Source organism: Cryptotermes secundus, unplaced genomic scaffold (genome assembly GCF_002891405.2).
Source record: "Cryptotermes secundus unplaced genomic scaffold, Csec_1.0 scaffold1293, whole genome shotgun sequence".
Lineage (NCBI taxonomy): Eukaryota > Metazoa > Arthropoda > Insecta > Blattodea > Kalotermitidae > Cryptotermes > Cryptotermes secundus.
This window is the reverse complement of record NW_019724607.1, coordinates 153,628-176,921: the sequence shown is the minus strand read 5'-3', so window position 1 is coordinate 176,921 and position 23,294 is coordinate 153,628. Positions and strand designations below refer to the sequence as shown.

The 23,294-nt window shown below is 43.0% G+C and overlaps 1 protein-coding gene and 1 non-coding gene across 2 annotated transcripts in view; one reads left to right on the top strand and one right to left on the bottom strand.

The window, feature by feature from the left end:
* The window catches only part of LOC111862555, a 28,671-nt gene extending 6,000 nt beyond the window's left edge, over window positions 1-22,671 (bottom strand). Inside the window, exons 1-2 of the mRNA XM_033750717.1 lie at window positions 22,655-22,671; window positions 12,477-12,648 (exon numbers count right to left, since the gene is read on the bottom strand). Coding sequence (XP_033606608.1) covers window positions 12,477-12,648; window positions 22,655-22,656 — 174 coding nt within the window. The 5' untranslated portion in view covers window positions 22,657-22,671. The remainder of the gene's footprint in view (window positions 1-12,476; window positions 12,649-22,654) is intronic.
* On the top strand, window positions 1,513-1,586 carry Trnai-gau. Its single transcript has one exon. It is a non-coding gene; the product is annotated as a tRNA-Ile (tRNA).
* Window positions 22,672-23,294: the final 623 nt, after the last annotated feature.

Below are 23,294 nucleotides of genomic sequence, written 5' to 3'. Positions count from 1 at the left end.
TATGCTTCGGCAATCGAGTTTTTGAACTCACAGAAATTCGTGATGAGGTGGCACCGAGCTTGTAGCTGCCACAATGTGCCGCCGTGTCTTGTTTTCCTCATACCTAGCCCATTCCTCTTCTTCCTCCGTTTTCAGCCCACTGGCAGACCTCTACTTCCACCAATTCTTATTCTTTACATTCTCCTATATTCCTTTCCAGTTCTACATTTATCGAATGATACGCCGAGGCTGATATGTAATTCCATATCATACGAACAGCACAGGCAAACAGTCGCAGACCGCCATCTTTACAGTATACAGGATGTTTCACGACTTTAGGGCACAACTGCAGGAGGTGATTTCCTAGGTCTTTGTGATCAAAAAAGTTCATATAAACATGTGTCCGATTTTGGACGGTTACTGAGTTATGACCATTTTAAAGTCAGAATAGAAGGTAATGATTACTGACAATAAACGGAACAAAATAATAAACCAGCATATTTTANCGAACCCATGATCCTGGCTTCTGAGCGAGCGAAGACAGTGCATGCCTTAGACCGCTCGGCTACCGTGACCTGCAAACCAGCATAATACATGATACATTTAAAGTATGAATGTAAAGTTAACTTCGTGAAATCATTTAATTTGAATTGGTTGGTGCTTAAAGCTGATTTTCGAAAATGTCACCGCCGGCCGCAACACAGGCTGCCGCTCGGTTGTGAACCGCGCCGGACATACCAACCCACTCCACCTTAGGTACCTCTCAAGTGTCGAGATAATGAGAACGCTCTGTCTGTAGCTGGCTAAAAATAGCGACCCGCCAGCTGACACGCGGTTCACACAAGGGCGTGTACGGGAATGAAAAAACGGTCTTAACTCTGTAACCGTCCAAAATCGGACACATGTTTGTATGAACTTTTTTGATCATAAAGACCTAGGAAATCACCTCCTGCAGTTATGCCCTAAAGTCGTGAAACACCCTGTATTTGTAGTATAATGCACGTTACATATCCATGCGAAAGTGTCACCAGTCTTCAGAGAAAGAGATATTGCTTATCACTTGTGGCCTTCTGCATTAGCTGCGTTCATGGGAACTTGTAAACCCGGCTATATAATACGTATACATGTAGCGATGGACGAAGGCTGTGCTATTATAAATTTTCTGATTGCCATAGCAATGAACTGTAGAGAGTTAACTTGTTACATGAAATAAGTAAATTATGTAAAGGCAAAGTTGTCCCTGTGCTCAGCTAATTAAGCACTATGCCATGAAGCCGTATGGAGGAGTGCGTGTACAGATACATATTTTTTTTTACCTTGGCACTAGCTGGAGGTGAGTGATCAGCTTAACACTCAGGCCGCTTTACCCTCCGGGGAAAGAGTCCCCGGTACCCATTGGATAGGAGGCTGGGTGGGTTCCAGAGCCGATCTTGATGATTTGGAGAAGAGTAAATTCTTGAACCTACCGGGACTTGAACTCCAAACTCTCACTCGTCCAGTCCGTAGCCAGTCGCTATACCGCCTACTCTGAGGGGCCCGTTAGCTCAGGTGATTAAAGCGTCGTGCTGATAACGAGAGGGTCGTGGGTTCGATCCCCACACTGGCCACTTTTAAACAAGTAATTTATGTGAGCAATCTTTTCTTTAGTATCTGGTGTCTGTTCTGTGGTTACTGATAATGTTTTAATGTGGATGTGTGATGTACACGGGACCGTTTGCAATTGACTGTGTGTGCGTTATGCTTGAGAGATGGCGTCAAACTTCGGACTCGACGCATCATTCCATAAATATAGTCCTGGAAAGGAATACGGAAGAAAGCAGGGAGGTTAATAGTACAAAAAAATAAACAATTAACGACAAGACTTCCATTGAATTCTTAATGGGTGTTACAGTACCAAACAAATAAATGTTCTGAAGCATTCTGTCGATGGAACGGCAAGGCAATGCTATTTTCTCACAATACTAAACAATGGGCAAAGTCCTGATCATCAGACTGACCAAATAAATAGTGAAGACGTCTATCTTCTGGCATATAACACCGTAGACTTTGTTGTCAACTGACGTTTCGGAGGCGACATGCTTCCAACAAAACGTCTATTTGACTTTCAACGGGTGACATGGCGTTTTATACCAGAAGAAGGAATTTTTCAGACCTTACACTGTGAGAGCCTCAAAGTTTACACGCTAATGACTTTACCTTCTTATAAAGGGAGGGAATTCTTTGATCAGCTTCAGTGCGATAACAGCGCAAGAACAACTTCTATCGCCTTCGTGCAGATAAGTAAGCCACGAGAGTGCTCGTCGTGGCACATAGTGTACTGCGGACGTTTCCGCATGCTGCCTCATGACGTCAGGATGGCAGGTAAGGGACTCACATACAAACACAGAGGACATGTAAACAAGAGAGAGCGCACTCTCGGAGAGGTCAGACCTTTGTGGCTCAATGCAAGAGAGTTCTAAGTAGGCAAGGACTCAAGAGAGAATGGAAAAGAAAAGTAAGAAAGAAAGAGAAAATTACACGGAAAGACAGAAATAATGAAGGGAGGAGTGAAGAATAATGGGAAAAGGCCGAGAGAAAAAGAGAAAGGGGAAAAAAAGGAAAAGGAACAAAAGAAAAGGAGAGAGAAAGGGGGGAAAAGAAAGATAAGGGAAGTGGGAAAGAAAGAAAGAAAAGAGAATGCTCGAATGAAAGAAAAAGACAGAAAAACACTAAAAAGGAAAAGATGGAAGGAACAGAAGGAAGAAATGAAATATAAATAAAATGGAAATAAAGAAATAAAAAGGAAAGAAGAAGGGACAGAAAGAAGGCGAGTATCGAAGCGAACACTGCGCCTTTCCTGTGCCTGCAGGTACAAGCGTTGAAACTAATTAAGCGACTAATAATTCATGAAGTACACAAGCAATTGCATATACGAAGGGCGTTCCGTAAATAATGCCTCCTATTTTTTTTTTTTNCTGAGATGGATGTTGGTGGTGGTGTAGTAAAGGTTGAACTTTCCCGCCAATGTACTGTTAGTTTGGTTGTCGTGAGACAGATAGCGACAGCAGAGCAGCCTACTGATATGGTGTCTGACATAGAAGTGCGTATGAAACAGAGATGTGTTATTGAATTTCTCACTGCCGAACAAATTGTACCCATTGACATCCATCGACAATTGCTAAAGGTTTACGGAGACAATACAGTGGAGGAGAACAACAACGGAAATGCCAACAATTAATGTAGGTTACTACTTCATTTCGACATTTTCTCCGAGATCCAGGTTCTCTGTGAGACAGACATTCAGAGGCTTTTGTGAATACAGACCATGTAAAAATGTGAAACATGTGAATGTGTTATTCAGTAATGCGTCCAGGCCGTTTCAAGATTAGCGTTATTTGTCAGTACTGAGGGTAACTACGTCTTAGGCGAACTCAAGAAAACATACATAAAACTGATTCTAAGTAAGACGTGGATACAGCCCTTTGAAATTTTACCGGGAAATTATTACGGCTATCAAGATCGGCACTTACATGGGACATGCAATTCTTTTATATAATCATTTCTGTATACGTGTAAAGCGTCGTTGAGTTAAAAATATCCAACCTCATTAAGTTGAAAAGTTCGTGGAAGACACCTATTGAACAATAATATAAATTCAACGGTGTTATTACCTNAGACATGGATGTCTGTGTGTGTTTATTCTGTGTTTGTGCTGTTCTGTGTGGAGGTAGCGGCCATGCGACAGACTGATCCCACGTCCAAGGAGTCCTACCGACTATGTACATATTTCTTTTATTGCTAGTGGGGTGGGTCTAAATCCCTTCTACTGCGGCCACTTCTGGCCTATTGTACCATCCCCAGACAATAGGTGAGGGTGACTGTGGATCAATTGGTGGAATGAAGATTGGCAGGGGAAACCGAAGTACTCGGAGAAAACATGCCCCAGCGCCACTTTGTCCACCTCAAATCCCACTTGATCAGACCCGGGATCGAACCCAGGCCACCGAAGTGGGAAACCAGCGACTAACCGCTTGAGCTATGGCGCAGCCACTTGCTAACATATGGTCATGTGTATGGAATGCGACTGTAGATGAGTTTTTGGATTGATGATCTGGTTTATTAGACTTTTAACACAGCGCGTGACTACACTTTATAGTTCGCTATTACGCATATATACACATACTAATGTCCACATTCACCTCTTTACTAGCCGTTGCCCGGTAGCGGCTTTCATCGGCGGACGTTCTCCTTCCTCTAGGTTCCCAAACTATGTCCGGCCTCAGCTCACAACGACTGTACCGCAGCAGTTCTCTATTTCACTCACTACAATGTCCTGCTTATAACATCTCGGCACGGACCGTACAGAAAACACCTTTCCTCTGCTGCTATTTACGGGCCGTAGTACAGTTGCTAATTTCACGGCTGTTGTCTAGAAACGGGTCAGGTTTACGGCTCTTTGTTTCACATCTGTAAGGTGACTGCTACCTCTCCATGTGAAAGCAGCGAAACATAACGTCAAGCTTGTTAGAATCCGATTGCTGGAGAGCCAGAATTCGTTCATTTCGTCATGACTGAATTCAAGAAGGGTCAACTGTGAACTGTTATGTCTTTGTGACCCGACTCCGGAGGGTGATAATTTGCTATTTTAGGCCAAGAATTCCGAAATAAAAACGCTAGAGTGTATGGTTCCGCTTGCGTGTGATGTAGCAAACCCTAGTTCCAGAGGAAGATACATAGCGCTGCTGTCAGATCTTTCAAATCTAACGTCGAAACGTGCAACCCCAAGCCTACATCAGTCAGGCCATGTAGCATCTAGAATACATTGCGTCTATCGTCGGAAAGAATGGTCATATGAGTAGCAAACCAAGCACTGAACAATGAGCCTGGTAAACACGTGACTGTCGGGCAGTGTTGTTTCCAGGCGGACAGAGCTGAACGCTGGTACGAGAGATCTTAAAATAGCTGTAGAGCTACTGACTGACTTCATGGAGTTGAGCCCTTCTTAAAGAAGCCGCCAGTTGTGCAGTTATTCAAAAATTTCACAGCGGTTATGGAAACCGAAAGTTCATTACCTTGTTCACAAGAGCCCTACAGTGGTCCCTATAATATGTCCAGGTCCGAGGCCCTTTGTGACATTTAGAAACTACCTTATTTTTTACGGTCCCCAAGATGGAGGACCACGGTTTGTCGCCTGTCCGCTACTGTCTGTTAAATATATTCGCAGCCACCCTCCATATCTGGAGGCCGTCTCCTCCATCCGCAACCTGAGGACACGTCATGCTATGTTTACAAACGACCCCACCTGACATGGAAATGAAAGATGCTTATATTTGATAAATGACTCAGCATATTCATCATTATCGCTTTATGTCTGATCTACACTAAATAGTTCCATCTCACTGAGATTCCATCTCTCAATTGATATATAGCTCAGCCCAAATTTAAAACTCTGATGCTGGGTCATAACTCAGGTGGTTAGTCACTGCAACAACCCAGTTTGATCCTAGGTAAGGTCAAATGGCACACTGGGGCAGTATTTCTCACAACACTTCAGTCTCCCTGTCTCGGACAACCACTTCTTCCAAACTCATCTATTATCATCAGCAACTGGAACCAGTATGAGCCGGGATAGCTCAGTCGGAACAGCGACTGGCTACGGGCTGGTCAACCGAGGGGTCGGATTTCGAGTCCCAGTAGGATCAAGAATTTTCTTTTCTCCACGTCGTCCAGACCGGCTATGGGATCCACCCAACCTCCTATCAAATGGGTACTGAGAGATCTTTCCCCGGGGATAAACCGGCCGGGACGTGAAGCTCATCATTCACCTCCAGCTAGTGCCGAGGCCAAGAAAATATGGATCTATACATCCACTCCTCCATACACCTTCATGGTGTAGTGCTTAAATAGTTAAGCGCAGGGACAACTTTATCTTTTTAACTTTAACTGGAGCCAGTACAATGGGCCCAAGAGGGCCCATATCATACGATATCTGAGATCCTCACCCCACCACTTCCACGACAATCAGTCAGCTAATTGTATCAGCGCTAGAATCCCTATGAAATCGGCAGCAAACAGAGACAGAGCTAGGGCGAAATGGCCAATGAATTCCCCGAATGGCAATATTTAGTGGGTAGACTGAGAACATTTTGTAAAAAGGCGTGTCTAGCCTTGAGAATGAAGAATTTTCAGAAACTTTGGAGAAGCAGCTTGTGGGTCACTAACTGCATCAACTGTAGCACAGGTTCTCAAACACTGCGATACTGTGGCCACCTAAATTCACGCAATCCCCCAATGTCTGCTGGCCTGCACGGCGTGGCAGGTCCCACTCAATCACTAACCTACGAAGCTTTATAGTAAGCTATACGATGTTCCTGTAGAGTCACACAAATCACGAAACGTCTTATCGGTTGCAGATACATGAAGTTAAGTCTTCCGGACTTGCCAAAATTGTGCATTCATACAAACCTCATGACTTTTTCTTCCCGTAACGTTGCCTACAAAAGGTATGGCGTCCCCTGATTCGCAGAGTGGATGCTCTCTACCAACACCCATTTTGCCTATTACTATATGCAAAGTCATGCAAATTGTGTAGCATGTAGCCAATGCATCTTCATTCTGAAGTAAGCCGGATTACGCCGTTTGTCAGAAGCCTAAGGCCGTGGAAATAAGTTCCATGGATGGTGGGGATGACGGAGCTTGAGGCGCCCCGCTCTCTGTCTAGTGACGCATTCCCCTCCAGCCACCCCTGGTCTCCGGACTTACCTACGTGGCCTCAGCAAGACTGGATAATCACAAGCATCGAAAATTTATACTCTCAAGGGCTTAAACATAACTAACTAAGTTTGTAGGCAGCTGAAGGTCATGCAGTCGACACCGCGTTAAACTGTTTCAACGTTAACGCATTTCCGTATATGTACTTGTATAAATGTGTTACAGGCATACAAGGTTGATAGCGTGTCTTGAGTGACATTCCGATCGCTGTGTACCTTACAAGCTAACTAACTAAACAAGAAACTCAGTGACTGACAAACTACAGATTAAGTATAGTAGGACAACTAACTAAATTGCGGAATAATTCTTCAAGTAACTCTCATTGTGACATAATTCTGAGCCAGTTCCATCCACCAAAAATTAGCTCAGCTTATCTCTGTAAACCCAGCTTAATGGTACGCTCTCAGTTCCTTCTTGGCCTACTGCCTGATTTTGAATTAGTTTCCCCACCAAAATTCTGTAAAAATTTCTTACCTCGCCCTCCGGACTACATTTCCCGCTACTTGTAAGTAGGTGGTCTGTATTTTGGTGGGTTATTTAACGATGCTGTCAGCACCTGGATTTTAGCGTCGAATGGTAAGATGACTCATGAATTTCAGAAGAAGTCGTCTTGTCTCAGTCGAAGTACTATCCCAGCATTTGTTTGAAGGAACTGATGAAACTCAAGCAAAACCTAAGTCAGTACAGCCGATGTTCCGGCCGAGACTAGAACCGCCCACTCGGCGTGACGTACGCAATTTACGAAGTTCAGAACTATGTAAAAAAAAGTAAAGTTGTCCTTGTGTTTAACTAACTAAGCACTACAGATCCGCCTAGTTTTGAACTGGGCATTAGTTTGGGGTGAGTGGTCAGCTTCATGTCCAGGCTGCTTTATCCCCAGGGAAAGAGCCCCCGATACCCATTGGATAGAAGGCTGGGTGGGCCCCAGAACCGGTCTTGACGACGTGAAGAGGAGATAAATCTTGTTCCTGCAGTATTCTCCATTCCCACTTACGTAATTACGGATGCTGGAGAGAGTTTTTATAAAATTGCGAATATTAACATTCCTGTGGGCGTGTCAAGTACGTAACATGCAAACGGGAACACCGTGGCAAGGAAATCCACACTTGGACCTCGCCCAAAAACCAGCGGTTACGTCATGTGCACAGATACTGTAGAACGTATCCTTACCGAGGACTCTTTGTGGGCGAAGAGAGTGACAATAGAAACTAAGACTATGAGAGTCGATACAACATTTTAACAGGCACATAAAAATTAATAAAAACTTGCGTACATAGTACAAACATAATAATGAAACAGGGGTAGGAAACTGTACTAGGGTGGGCACATATTTCTAAAATGCATTGTTTTGTAACTTCTTGTTACTTATAAGCCTTCAAATCAACAAATTTGCTGTTGTGGAGCCGTGAAACAACGTAGAAACGGCGCCATATTGAGATGTAAAATGGTATTCATATTATAAATATCCAAACATTGTGCTGTAGATCTTAGTAGGTGAGAAAGTACAAGATGTGAAGCTCCTCATTGTGTAATTTGATCTGAGAGGTTCAAGTTTCGAACCTCAGCAGCGACGACAAATATCCTGAGATTTTATCAGGATTTTCTTAAATATTTTGAGATAAACGCTGGGATAAGATCCCGAAAGACACAACTGCTTCCTTCCACACGTTTTCTATATCTTCATTCAATAACCATCCTACCAGTCGGCACTACACAACTTGAGCTACACGAGAACTGCGCTGAATAAACCACAAATACATTTATACAAATCTATGTTGTTGAAGCCGGCCGGTATCAGGCATCAACTGTCTTACCTCGCTCAATCACTGGGGTCGTGGGTTCGAATACCACTTAAGATATGGATGTTTGTCTGAGTTTATTCTGTGTTTGTGTTAACCTGTGTAGGTAACGTCCCTTGCGTCGGCCTGATCCCCCGTCCAAGGCGTCATACCGAATGTCTAAGATGAAGAAACTGCAGTGAAATGGAGCCTTCCACAGATGCCCTATGCTCCCAGTGGGAGTAACAGGAACGGATAGATAGATATTGTTGATAGAAGTTAATTAAATAAATCAACAAACAAAGAATAACGGTCTCAATCCTCAGGGTAAAAGGCACTTTTTTTTTTTCCTTGGCACTACAGCCCCAGTGGGCCTAGGCCTACCTCCATGAACTCCGTTCACAGAAGGCACTTTTACTCTGATAAATTCCAAACGGTTCTGACGATGGTGTATAACACCCAAAATTATCCTTGGAAACGTTAGTATCCACATAAGAACCACATTGTGGTATAACATAGAAGGCCACAATATAAAATAATAATAATAATTCTCTTTATTATTTATATGCCGAGTCAACAGCTACAAGGCCAATTGCAGACACGACACAGTGCAGATACAAGTAATTACATTATGGACAAACACAACATAAAGTCAAAGACAACTTACAGGCAAGCACCGGAGGAAACACATTACTGAAGAGAAGTAAACAAACAAACACACAAAGAAGAGGTTCCCATAGTAATACCGGTCGGAGTGACGATGGCCTGCCTAGTAATGGAGGTACGTCAAGAAGAAGATCTGGCCTCAGCGAACAGGAAACCTGAGGTGGCAGAATTACAAGAGGTACCCGTACAAGACGCCGAAGTAATGCCGGTCGGAGAACCGAAGAAGAAAAGGCGCAGGGACCGACATCGACGAAATATAAAGAATTCGACACGGGATAATTATAATAATAATAATTTCATTAACACGAATGTTGGTATTGAGAATTAAGAAATGTAATATAATAATAGCCGGTCACGGTAGCCGAGCGGTCTAAGGCATGTACTGTCTTCGCTCGCTTGGAAATCGGGATCGTGGGTTCAAATCCCACATAGGGCATGGATGTTTAGTTTATGTGTGTGCGTTTTTCTGTGTTTGTGTACAAGTAGAGGCCTTGCGACGAGCTGATCACCCGCCCAAGGAGTCCTACCGAACGTGTAAGTTCTAGAAAAACCGAAGTGAACGGAGAAGTTCATGGAGGTAGACCTAGGCCCACTGGGGCTGTAGTGTCAAGGAAAAAAATATAATAATAATAATAAGGTAAATGAGGTAACAAGCCATGAAGGCCCGTAGGGTTGTGAGACGTCGAGGATCCCACGTTTTCTCTAGACAGTTGGCTCACATATGACAGTAAGGTTGTCAGCCTTACGTGCCGGCCGCCCTTTACCCCCATGAAGATTCCTGGTATTCATTTCTATTAGAGACTGCGTCGACCATAGTGCGGCTGGAAGGATTAGGTCAATTAAAAAATCCACCTCATTAGGACTCGAATCCGCGGCCTTCCGGCTTGTAGCATAGTGCCTCAACCAACTACGCTACCTCGTATCCCCAATAATAATAAGTAGTACTAGCAGTAGTAGCAGTAGCAGCAGCAGTAGGATTAGTAGTAGTAGTAGTAGTATTGCATGTAACGAGGCTGTCATAACTCAAATGCAGACCTGCTAGGTCGAGCAATACGACAGTCATGCTTCACCTTCGAGGAGCAACAACCTCAATGACAGTTAAGTCACACAGAACATCAAACAAACCTATTTTTGTGTTTGCAGTTTGAGTTTGAAGTTCCTTGTATCAGCAGTGAGTCACTAGACATAAGTTTGGACTTAAGATACACATGAGTTCAAGTCCCCGGTTTGGCTTCTAATCCGAAAGCGAACGTGCTCATCAGAAGCTCTTGTGAACAAAGGCGAAAACAGAAAGACGAACGCAAGGCACCCCAGTCCGTTCGCCTTAAGCTCTGCTCTGGTTTCCACCGCGTATAAGATTTTGCTGTTTCTTCTTAACCATTTGGAGGTCCATACCCTCTTAGTTCTGTTAAAAAATTGCCTCTGGAAGGTATTTCCTTATGGAATATTAGGGCTACCAAGATTTATATTATAATTTGTTTCCAATGCTTATATGTATATTTTCAGGCAATAAAATTGGCGACTTCTATTTCTGACCCCCCCCCCCCCCACCGCGAGAAGAGAACATAACCCTTAACTATACTATCGCACCTACGGGAAACAACAAATCACATTACGAAATTTCGCTTTATGAGTACTCTTTAGGAAGTATAGTTCTATCTTCTGGATAAGTAGCATGACGCAGGTACCATCTCTATTTTTGTTTTGCGGACTGGAAGAAATGGTGTTCATCAAGGAACATAATACCAATAACAGCGCTCACCATGAAAAATAATTTCCAATTCATAAATTTTTCGATAGATATAATTATCGTGGTGGTTAAATCACTTGGCGTCCACCTTTACTAGGCGTCACACCAATCCATTTTTAAATGAGATTTATCACCCTTATTAACACTGTTAATGACATAGTCACCGCATCAGTCACCAAAAGTGCTCATTGTCCTCATTGGACAGATTGTATGAATCTATCTCAAATAAAAAAAAAAAAGATTTATCAAACGTAACGTGTTTCAACCTACGCAACCGGGATGGAGTAGTCGATATAGCGACTGGCTATGGGTTCGACGACCGAGAGAGGGGCCGGAGTTAGAGTCCCGACAGGGTCAAGAATTTCTCTTCTTCACTTCGTCCAGACTGGCTCTGGGGCCCACCCAGCCTCCTGTCCAATGGATATCGGAGGCTACTTCGCCGGGGTAAAGCGGCCGGGGCGTGAAGCTGATCACTCACCTCCAACTAGTGAGTTAAAGAAAAGAGGATCTGTACATCCATTCCCCCATAAGCCTTCACGGCGTAGTGCCTAATTAGTTAAACACAGGGACAACTTTACCTTTGACTTTTTTACTTGTTTCAACCTTTCAAGAAAATTGAAAGAAATAAATAACAGCATAACTGAAGCCAACATACTTTGTCAGACAGGGGAAGTGAGTCAACGGCGACAGGTACCTCCCGTTTTAGATCTGACAGCCACACCGATGCAACTTACAAAAACATTTCTCATTTCGAATATTAAATTTATATTAACCACAATTTAAAACTGTCGGTCAAAGCTACATTTGGACCTATAAAATCCTCAGAATGGGCAACAAATTCTCTAGATTTCAATGCGTTAGACTGCCTTATTCGGGGCAAGGCGAACTTATGCGACCACTTCACAAAAATCAGTCATAACCGCCTCAGTCCATGCAGTTGCTGCCACAAACAACTGAAAGCATGCAAGCATGAAGACATCCGATTAGCCTTCGGCTGATGGAAAATATGAAAGTTCAAGCCGAAAACTATTGAAGCGGTTGAATTCAATTTCAACGTTTACAATTAAAAATATTCCCTTGTCTTATTGAATCAACTGAAATGAATAAATATTTCTAGACACGGGTATAGTCTGCATAACAGATACGAGGTTCCTTCAAGTCCACAGATACTTTTTCGTCACCCGGCGTATTTCAAGGGGGAAAAAATAAAAGTGACATCAGAATGTCTTTGGTATACCGGAAATAAAATCAAGTGAATCAGAATTGCAGGAATTTCTTCCATATTCTTAGACCAGAAATTCGTCCATTCTGTGACACTGAATTAATTGCGAAATGCTGATTCTTTCTAAACGCTAAAAGGACCGTTTAGTTGGGGCATGAGTTCAATATAAAGAAATGACAAACTAACAAACATAAACATATTTTATTTGCAGTTTATATCTATAAGGACTATCTGAAGGCAATAACTCTCAAGCCTTAACTCTACCAAAGCGATCCGTAAGTGCTGTAACTGAACACTTGAAAGAGCTTTGCCTCTCGGGGCTAGAGCTTACCTGGCTAGACTGCATGTTGCTGCTCACGGCGCCTGACCGGCCCAGCACTCCAGCCACTCCAGCTGTGGATCGAGTGGAGACCATAGCACGGCTGGCTCCTGTGATTGACACTGCTCGACAACCGGGTGGCCTTGTCCCCTCCCCCTCACATTTGGCACGGCGCCCAGTGGGCCTGAGCAATGGAATCGAACACATGGTCACTCAGTAAAGATATTTCGTTGCTTGACTTTTTTTTTTATTCATTTCTCATTTATTATTTCTTGCTCTTTTATGTCTTTGAACAGTTCTCTTCCATCTTACTTGATTTGGTTTGATATGGGGGGGGGGTTCTTCACAAGACATATACGTATAGAGGAAAACAAAGGCAAACACTTATTCATTCTTGTTAGTTTGCCGTCTGAAATGCAACTTGCTTTTCAAAACCTTTAAAAGTTTTAAACGTTAAAATCTCTTCTATATCACTGGTGTATGTACACTGCATGTTTCGACCAACTCTGGTCATCTTCAAGTGGCTCTAAGTTCGTTTATGGAACTTCTATCCTTCCGTCCGTAAGTTCAATATTTGGGTTATGCCTTCGTCTATACGCCAATTTATTTCTAACATGTATTAGTACTTCGTGGCCGGTCACGATAGCCGAGCGGTCTAAGGCGTGCACTGTCTTCGCTCGCTCGGAAGCCAGGATCGTGGGTTCAAATCCCACTCACGGCATGGATGTTTGTTTGCGTTTTTCTGTGTTTGTGTACAGGTAGAGGCCTTGCGACGAGCTGATCACCCGCCCAAGGAGTCCTACCGAATGTCTAAGACCTAGAAAAATCGAAGTGAACGGAGAAGTTCATGGATGTAGGCCTAGGCGCACTGGGGCTGTAGTGCCAAGGAAAGAAAAAATTAGTATTTCGTGTACATGTTCTTCTTGTGATATACATGTAATGGTGAGGGGTAGTTCCTCTTACTGTGTTGTGTGCAGCTGTTATGAACTGACAGGAATAAATAAGCGATATGCAGCAGGATCTAGGATACAATATTTATTCATTTTACTTGCTTGCGATTTATTAAACGACATTGCCAGCAGCCAGTAACCAACGAATGAGAGGAAGACAATAGGAAATGATATAGAAAGGGGCGCTCGTGGTCCAGTTTGTGGTACTCTCCTGACATTTTCCTGCAGGAACTGAGAAAACCAGGAAGAATTTTATTAAGAACAGTGGATCTCCTGTGAAAGATCTGAACCCATGACCTTCCGAATACGAAGCGGGAATGTTACTCACTCGACGCAGGCGCATGTAGCCTGGTCGTTATGAGAGCAGACTGCACATGGCTCAGGCAAGTTAAGCCCACAGATGTTTTTGTACTGGGTAACAAGAATTGTTAATCGCTGTGTTGGGATGAGTAGAAATGTTACGCCACCCACTCGGCAGAAGTAGGACGCTAAAGCAGCCGATGTGTGTACAGGAGGTACTTGGTTCTAGCTTCGATTGTAGTACTGGACGTCGCAGAGACGACACCTACACACCGGCATTGTTCTTATCTCTCCAGTTCATCTTCGCTAGATGCTAGGTAACCTCCACAGTTTGATGTTAAGCAGCGGGCGGTACTGGTGGTACGGGCAATAGTGCATAAAATTAAAGAGATATAAAAGAAAGACACCGGGAAGTGGCCCTCCTTTTTTATTTCTATGGCTTGGTACTACGAGGGCCAATGTCACTATTGGATGACTATGAACACCAGTACTGACTAGCCGATAACAGTTGCCGCGCGGTCTAAGGCATGAACCATCTTCGCCCCCTCGAACTCTGGGTTCGTGGTTTCGAATCCCATTCGAGGCATGGATGTCTGTGTCTGTTTCTGTTGTTCTGTGTATAGGTAGAGACCTTGCGATGGCCTGCTCCCCCGTCTAAGAAGTCCTACCAACTGTGTATAGGATTAAGGAACTGAAAAAGCGGCCAAGGTTCAAAGGGCTGCAGAACCACAAGAACAAAGGAAAGAAAAAAAAGAATTGGTAACGGTAATTACCATGCTTGACATAGTCTTCCTTATGTCAGAAGGGCCAATGTCTAGTGTGTTCAGGAGACATTCTCTGACAAACTATTGCCACTGAGGCAACTAGGTATTAATTCAGTTCTGCAGTGGCCAATATCTAAATTGGCGTTCGGTAACAAATTATTTTGTATGGCGATAAGCACCAAAGTCAAAATTAGCTCCTCTCATTGACATTGTGTAACTCTGACTTTGTCCAGTGAAGAATGCTATAAATGTCAGTGAAGTTCGTATACTGGATCTGGCCATATTCTAAAAGGATTACTTTATTACTGTTATGTATTGCTAACCACACTGTGCCCCTCCTATTCAACAAAGATCTTTAACCATGAGTACTCGTAGGTCAGTCGACAGAGTGTGATATAGAACATCAGCTACACATATTGATCAACTACATGTTTCGGCAGGAAAGGCCATCTCCTGGCATCTTGTACACTCAGTATTAACTTTCTACTAAACACGTACATTGGCCAGGCTTTACATTGCCAGATTTCTAACCTGGGTTTGAATGTATGATAAAGTGGAGTATAGAATGGTTTTTAAATGAATGATATGAATACTCGTATATATGAGAGGCAGTCAAATGAAAACGGGGCAGAAGCCAAAACATATTAAAGACAATTTCTTACCTCAAATGTAATCTCCAAAACTGTTAATACATTTATCCCAGCAGGAGATAAGACGCTCAATCCCATCCTTGAAAAACCTTATGGGCTGTCTATGGAACCACAGCTTTACCCAGCCACACACGTCTTCGTCCGATGCAAACCGATGTCCACAAATGTCTCTCGCTTCAGGTCTCCAGAAATGTCAAAATCACATGGGAGAGATCTGGGCTGTAGGGGGGATGTTGAAGCACTTCCCAACCAAATCTCTGTAGCTCCTCACAGAGTTGGCAGTGTGGGGGTGTGCATTATCTTGAAGAAGGGTAATGCCGTTCGATAGCATCCCAGGGCGTTTTGCCTTTATGGCACGTCTCAGTTTCTGCAAAGTGTCTTCATAGTGTTGTCCACTGATTGGGCCCCATGCTCGAGAAATTCGACAAGCAGAGGGCCCTTGCAGTCGAAGAAGAACGTCATCATCGCTTCACCGGAACTTGTGTGTACGGCTTTGGATTTCTTCGGTGGGGGAGAATTGACGCGTGTTTCCACTGTTGGCTCTGCCATTTGCTCTCGGGTTGAAAATGGTGGCACCAAGTTTCGTCCCCGGTGATAATACGGGACAGAAAAGCATGCTCTTCCTCATGGTATCGTTGCAAGTGACCCAGAGATGCAGCCATTCTCTGAGTCTTCTGTTCCTCCGTTAGTTGATGTGGAACCCACTGCGCGCAGATTTTGCGGTACAGCAGGTGTTTTGTCACAATGGCGTGTACAGAACCGTGACTTATTCCCATCAAAAGACTAATTTCTTACACAAAGATCCGTCGGTTTGCCCGGATATGACCACCCAACGCAGCAATAACATCAGGAGTGATGACACGATGAGCCTGTCCTGGGCGAGCATCATATTGCAGTGACACACGTCCCTCTCGGAATCGCTTATGCCACGCCAGCACACGCGAACGTGACATGCTGTGTTCGCCGTAAGCAACAGACATGCAACGATGAACTTCTCGTCCTCATACTTCTTCAGCAGTCAAAAAGCGCACTACACTTCGCTGTTCTTCACCCGCCTCCATTACTGATGTTCGACAAACACACGTAGTGCTAACCTTACTTCCAGCACAATAAATAAACGACTAGTGTGCAAGGGCTCGTTGTCAGATGTTCGTACCGTAAGCAAATTCCAACTTGCGCGTCGTGTGAGTTATGCGTGGTGACCCGTTTAATTTGACTGCCCCTTATAAATTACACAACAAAATGTAATAAAATATAAATGGAACATAATTTAAAATTAGGCTACAATTAATCAGAACCGTTGTAGGCTGAATGTTGTGTTCAGCATAAAAATCATGGTATACTCCTTGTTGTAGGAGGTACTGAATATGAAGTTAAAATAAGAGTCCGGAACGGAATGAATGTTGTGAGGGTTGCATTTCGGCCCTGTATTGCTGCTCTCCTCCGTTGTAAAGTGTTTTCTGTATGTTGCAGAGATCTGGTACTTTTATCCTAGTCGTAGATATCTATATAAGACATATCTTGAAATATAAGGCGGTTCTGCATACGTAGGTTAAATGTTCGTCGAGTAATATGTAAAGAGTTGAAAATGGATGTTCCATACTTGCGCGCTACGTGTGTGACTATTCTGGAGTCTTGTGTGTGCCAATTTCTTAAGCTTATTATCTGAGATACATGTGTAATGATTAATGTATATTATGTCTATTAGTAATTGTGTCAGTGATTATAATTGTGTTCCTTACTTGTTATGCTATGGATATTTTCGTTGCTGAAATTCTTTTCAACTGATATTGTGGCTGCTATGGCGTTAGTGTAATGTTGGGTGGAGACTGATGTTACATTTTGGATATGTGGTTTTACTTGGTGCTGCTATCTGTTGGGGGCAATAGAAATAGAAAACATGTACCCTAATGCACAAAAACACGATACTGTAGAAATAATCAGTAATATGCTAAAAATAAAGCAGGAACCAAAAAAAAAACACAATGAAATATTACACATATTGCAAACAGTGATGGAACAGAACCACTTTCAATTTGGCCAACAGTATTATAAACAAACAGATGGCTAGCCATTGGTGCCCCAACATCAACAATATTAGCAGAAACATACTTATAACACACGGAAAACAAATAATCCTAATAAAACAACAAACAACCGGTTGCTTCAGATATGCTGACGATATCGTTATAATCTATTTCCAAAGCAAAACAAACACAGAACAAATATTGGACGAATTCAACAGACTATAACCCTCTATAAAATTCACCATAGAAAAGGGACTGCAAAACTCCATCAATTTTTGAAACCTCACAAAACGCTGTGAAGACAAAAATGTAAGAATTTAAGATATTTTAATATTTTAATGCATAACAGCTGTCACCCTTATAAACATACATTTTCAAGTATTAGTTACTAGATTGCACACCTATCCTGTAACTAAAGATGCAAACGAAAAAGAAGAATATTATATTTAAGCATCCTGTTGCACTCCATACGATAAATGATATAATGATACAAATTCCGTCCCAAGTGCAAACAATATATTATGTGTCCTTGATCTTGCTCCTCTGCACTACATGTTTCGGCCTCAGACGGCCATCATCAGGTGTATAACACTCACGTTGCTGTCACACTGCACCCAGCCCAAAATTTAACATTTAAACGACTTTCTTTGTTATTATCAACATCTACTTCGTTGATATCAGTCTGGTTTGTAGATTATTTTACACACGTTAATTTTGACGTTCCTGTAGTAGCACTATAAAATCTTTAGTTCTAATTTTAAAATCTTTTAAAATTTTTCTCTAAATTTAATTTAATTTAATTTAGAGAAAAAAATCTTATCGAAAAAGAAAAGACATCAATATAACACCATCCAAATAAAAAAGTCCCATAAAACAAAATATATGTAATGGTTTTCAGTACAAAAAACGGAATGGGTCACCTACATATACAGAGGCAAAGAAGTACGAAAAGTCACGGAACTATTCCAAGACACGCATATAAAAATAGCTTTCCGCACACGAAACACAATACAAAACGTGTTAAAACACATTCACAAACATGTAAATGCTACAGAAGCAACATTTCTCGAATGAAATGCCTAGACTGTCCAATAAAATATTGTGACGTGGATGGCGCAACGGGAAGTATGGATCACGTGAACTCTGGGGTCTCGCGAATGACGTCACATACCCCTATCCCTTCCATTATTACGCAACGCTCGGTAAACACTCCGTCGCCTCCCGCGGTGACGTAACAGCACTTCCCACAGTAACGTAACAGGGGACACTGCGGTTATTACGCAGCAATAAACAACTCTCGGCAGCGTTCCTCAGCAACGCCTTTAAACACGGCGTTTACGCAACAGTGAAGCGATGTGGGTTTTCCGCTGTCAGACTGAGGGTTTATAAGAGTTACTAGAGAGAGAGAGAGAGTAACCAGTCAGTTGCAGTCTAGCATTCGCCGAATCCAGTGAAGTCCAGCAGCCACGAGATGATTTGCATCGAATGATNGGCAGTTTTTTCATATTCAGGGCCGTTGCAAACCTATAAATCTGTAAAAATCTGGAGATCGACGTTTTTCGCCATCACCGTTCTTTCTCGTGCTACTTCTACAGTAGTGATTTGAAGGTCTAGTTTGTGTTGAGATCCGTTGCTAGGAGCCGAGTAGTGAAGACGGAGAATCTTTGTGCAACAGTGAACTGTAAATTGTGTAAATCAGCGATAGCACCGTATTAATTATAATTAAGAGAGAGAGTGTAACCGAAGTGTTAATAAATCCAATCATCCAAACTAGAACCCGTTATTTTCGTCACGCGTACCACAATACACTTGACAATATTTTAACGGAAATTTTAGTTAATTAAATGTGGATTATTATAAGCTGACCGCCTCTGTGGTCTAGTGGTCAGAGTTCCTGGCTACAGATCCAGAGGTCCGGGTTCGATTCCCGGGGCTACCAAATTTTCTGAGAAGTAGTGGGTCTGGAACGGGGTCCACTCAGCCTCATGACGATAATTGAGGAGCTATTTCAAGGAAATAGCGGCTCCGGTCTTGAAAACCGAAAGTAACGGCTGTGGGGATTCGTTGCGCTGACACCCTCTATCTTCTAAAGTTGGCACTAACTTCGCCGGGAAGCGGCGGTCTCTCGGTCGTTATAGTTCGCTTGCGGACTAAAACCATGGAGTCTGTTTTGTTTGGAGTTTGTTTTAGTGTCAACTGAATTTATATTGATATTGTTGCATTAGAGATGTAGACAATTTTAAGTGAGACTTCAATGCAACAGGATGCTAACATATAATACTCATTTAAGATTCACATCAATACTAGCCTTCCATCTATGTCACAGTCTTCCAAGTGATCTGCTTCCTTCAGGTTTTCCTGCCGGCATATATGTGTTGTTCAAGGGGAAACACGTGGCGCTGAAAGCGCTGGTTTAAAACGTAGCAAGAGATGAGACGAGTTAGAAGAGTTAGTTCCAGACGGGTGGATCACATCAAATGAACGTAGCACAGAAAGAATGTGGAGACATGGAGCTGGCGTATATTCTGTAATGACGGTATTCTGAGAACAGTCTTATGGACCAGGCGATTTCCTATCTTCCTGAACAAACAAAACTTTTGCACGAAAATAATACCCATTTCCTCGAACTATCTCGTGAAAATAACTGCGGATTAGTTTAACCGCTTACATCACAGTGATAACTATTCATACAAACTTTAACGTTCAAGATGTGTTCATTTACTCCACACTCGGCATTCATAAGCCCGAAATTTCGTTTGGTCCTATAAATAAAGATTGTTTCCCCACACGGAAACGGCTGTATGGCGTCTTTTCTTGGAGGCATTAACAAAGTTTTAAATTATAAATATACCATCATAGCCCTGTAAGCATTTAAAGGACAGTAGTAGTTACATATGCCACCTGCTTCAACATTAAATTCTATGTATTTTGCGAACGAGAGTATGTGCTGTTTCGGAATACACAACGACCATGTCCCTAACAACACTTGCTGATTGGTGTTTGAAATTGAAATGCAGTGTGTTTTCTGTGAGATAGGAACTGAAGTCTTAAGCATGATGTAGATGAAAGTCACATTTCAGATGGTTAAAGCGTTAAACAGGAGTCAGGGGCACGTTCAGTGGAGAACGGAGTGGGCAAGTAGGGATGAAAGTGTGCGTTAACAGTAGGGCAAATATGGCACCAACCGATCGAGGGAAAACCACTGCGTAGATCGAAACTGCTCATGCCAGACAGGTCACGGCGCACATGTAGGTCAGTTGTGGGGAAAAAAGGTTCCCTCCGGTGACGTCACACCATCGCACAAGAGGATCCGGTATTGACGAATTTACGTATAGCTCCATAGCAGTCCCGCTGTCACTTCGTCCGGTTTGGCGTTCCTTGCGTAGTTGTTTAACGACGATTTTTAGTATACGGCGGTGGATGGTAGAATAATAGATGAATGGTAAAATTGGAAAGGATTCGGAAGGAAGCGATCAGTCTAACCTAGATACTATCCCGGAACTTTGTTGAAGGGATTGGGGAAAACCAAGATAAACCTCAGTAATGGTAGCCGGTGTCCTGTTCGACAATCGAATGGTGCCCCTCCCTAATACAAGTATCGATAGATACCTTTAGACCAATGTTTCTCAAACTTTGTCAGGCCGCAGCCCAGTAAATTCTTTTTTCTACAAGACTAGGGCCCGGCGGTTGAGAAACACTGTTCTAGACTAACCCGCCCGGTGGGTTCGAGTCTCTAAGCGACTAAATACAACGTCCGGTAAGTTCCTACACTTCTTGAACGTGGTCGGTTTGTGTTCAAGTAGAATGATACAGTATTTCTTAAGAAGCTGATAGTCGTCCATCTTATGAAGAAGTCTCACGCCTTACGTGGTCTGGCAATAAAGTTCCTGGGCAGGTATGAGAAAATATAAGAAATAAAAGGAAATATAAAAAATCTAGTCAAAGTAACCCCCGTCCACTTGAACACATTTGTTGAATAGTTTAAATAGTCTTCGGAAACGCTCAGCAGAGACTTCCCAAGGAACAGTGTTCAGTTCGGCAGTCACGTTTTTCATAACGCCTTCAGAATCCTGAAACCCTCTTTCCTTTGAGAGCAGTTTTCACCTTAGGAAAGAGTAAAGGTAACCAAGAACCTGGGACGGTCTTGACAAGTCTGGATGAAGCCTTGGCGTGATGCGAGTCTCCGTTGCTTCTGCTCCTCCGTGAGTCTGTGTGGGACGAACTTTCCGCACATCTTCCTCTCCTGCAAATCTTCAGGAAGGATTTGACGTACCGTCTCCGCATTGATGTTTCATTCATCCGCCATCATTGTGGGAGCCCACTGACGTTCTCGCGTCACCATTTCACGGACATCTGCGACTGTGTCTGCATTTCGAGAAGTTGAAGGACAGTCCTGAAGATCCTCACACCTATCTTTAAACGTTTAAACGATTCAAGTGCCCGGTAACGGCTTGAGGTTACATCACCACAGACAGTCTGCAACGTTTCATAAGTTTCTGTTGGTGTTTTATCCAGTTTAAAACGAAATTCGGTATCCACTCGTTGCTCCATGGTTAAAAAGTGAAAGCAGTTAAAACACAACTAAATCACTGAGCTGGTACTCATGAATTGTCAGTGACTGGACTTGCTGACCACTGCCAATTGTTGGTGAGAGGTAGAACTACACTCAGACGGTAATAGCTCGTTTTACCGCGAACGCTGCGGCACCAGCAAGGGAACCTCATTGTCAGACCACGTGTATGGAACCAGAAGGTCTATTCCCATGTTCATAACAACCCACATCCAACATCAGACCATGTGGTACTAAGACAGGATTTCTCTAAGTGCTTCGGTTTCCCCTGCCAATTCTCATTCCACCAACTCATTGATTAATTATGATATCTTCCTACGTTACATATTCTCGATACTAACAAATTCGTTAAGTAACCAAAATTAAATAATTAAATAACAGTCTACAGCTGGATCATATCTTGGGCCAATAGAATCCACTCCACACTCTCGCAGCCTAGTTTTCAAAGATCTAGTTGAATAGACCTATATAATGTGGTTCTCTGGTTTTAGACATCGTGTAGTCTGTAGGTGGATACCAACGTTTCTGAGGCAACTACTACTTCCATCTTCAATCTTAAGATGCAGGCAATATGTTCCTTCGAAACGTCGAACCCCACCCAAAACATTACACGGTACGCCTGTAACAGCCCAGAAGACTTCTTCACCACCGTGAGAATTTCCCAGTTCAGTATCACTCTTCCGTCTAAGCTACGTCTCCTAAAGCACACAAGGCCCCGAAGTCACATTTGGCTGTATCACGGACATGTCACTGCGAGCAAAATATTTCTTACGTAAGCCATGCACTTGTTATTCTACAAAAGTTGTCGTCACGTGGAGACCGTCGTGGGGAATCCCCGCGTGCACTCACGTAACTCACTTCCTTCGAGGACACAGTCATATGAATGCTGTCACCAAGTAGGGCGGAACAGCAGTGACGTCTAGACTTACATTTGGGAGATGCTCTGCTCTAATCTCAGTTGGAACACCTTGACTGAGGTTCTTCATAGTTTTCCTTTGTCTGTCCAGGCATTTGTCTGAAGAGCAACTTAATTCGGTCAGAATCGCTTTCCCCTAACTTAACATTCACCACCATCGTACCATTCGACGAGGCCGGCAGCGTTGTAAATTAAAGCTGCAAAAAGACGAATTGTTCCCTTAGGGATTTATGACCAAATTTATTGGTTAACATACTGGCAGGTAGTATGAGTGACTACAGGCGGGGTTTTAGATAATTGGATTTATTGATCACTTACAGGCCGTATCTACAAATGACTATAACACTATAGTTGATTTCCAAATTTTACAAATCACTACAGCACAAGCTATGTCTTTTCAAGCTTGCAGTGTTTTCATTGGACGTTTTCTAGTAGCGGCTTCTAATAATGGCTATTCCTCTTCTTCCGTGCTCAAGTCCTATCTGAACGGCGCCTCCCTTCCTACAGTACTATTATTGCTTCACTTGTCCTCCTTATAACGCTATCGCGCAGACCGAGTAGAAGACATCTTTTCCAACAGTACGTCTGTGGTTGCATGCATATTCGTTGCAGTGGGAATGTGTTTACCGAGACGTTGCCTAGAAACGGCTCTA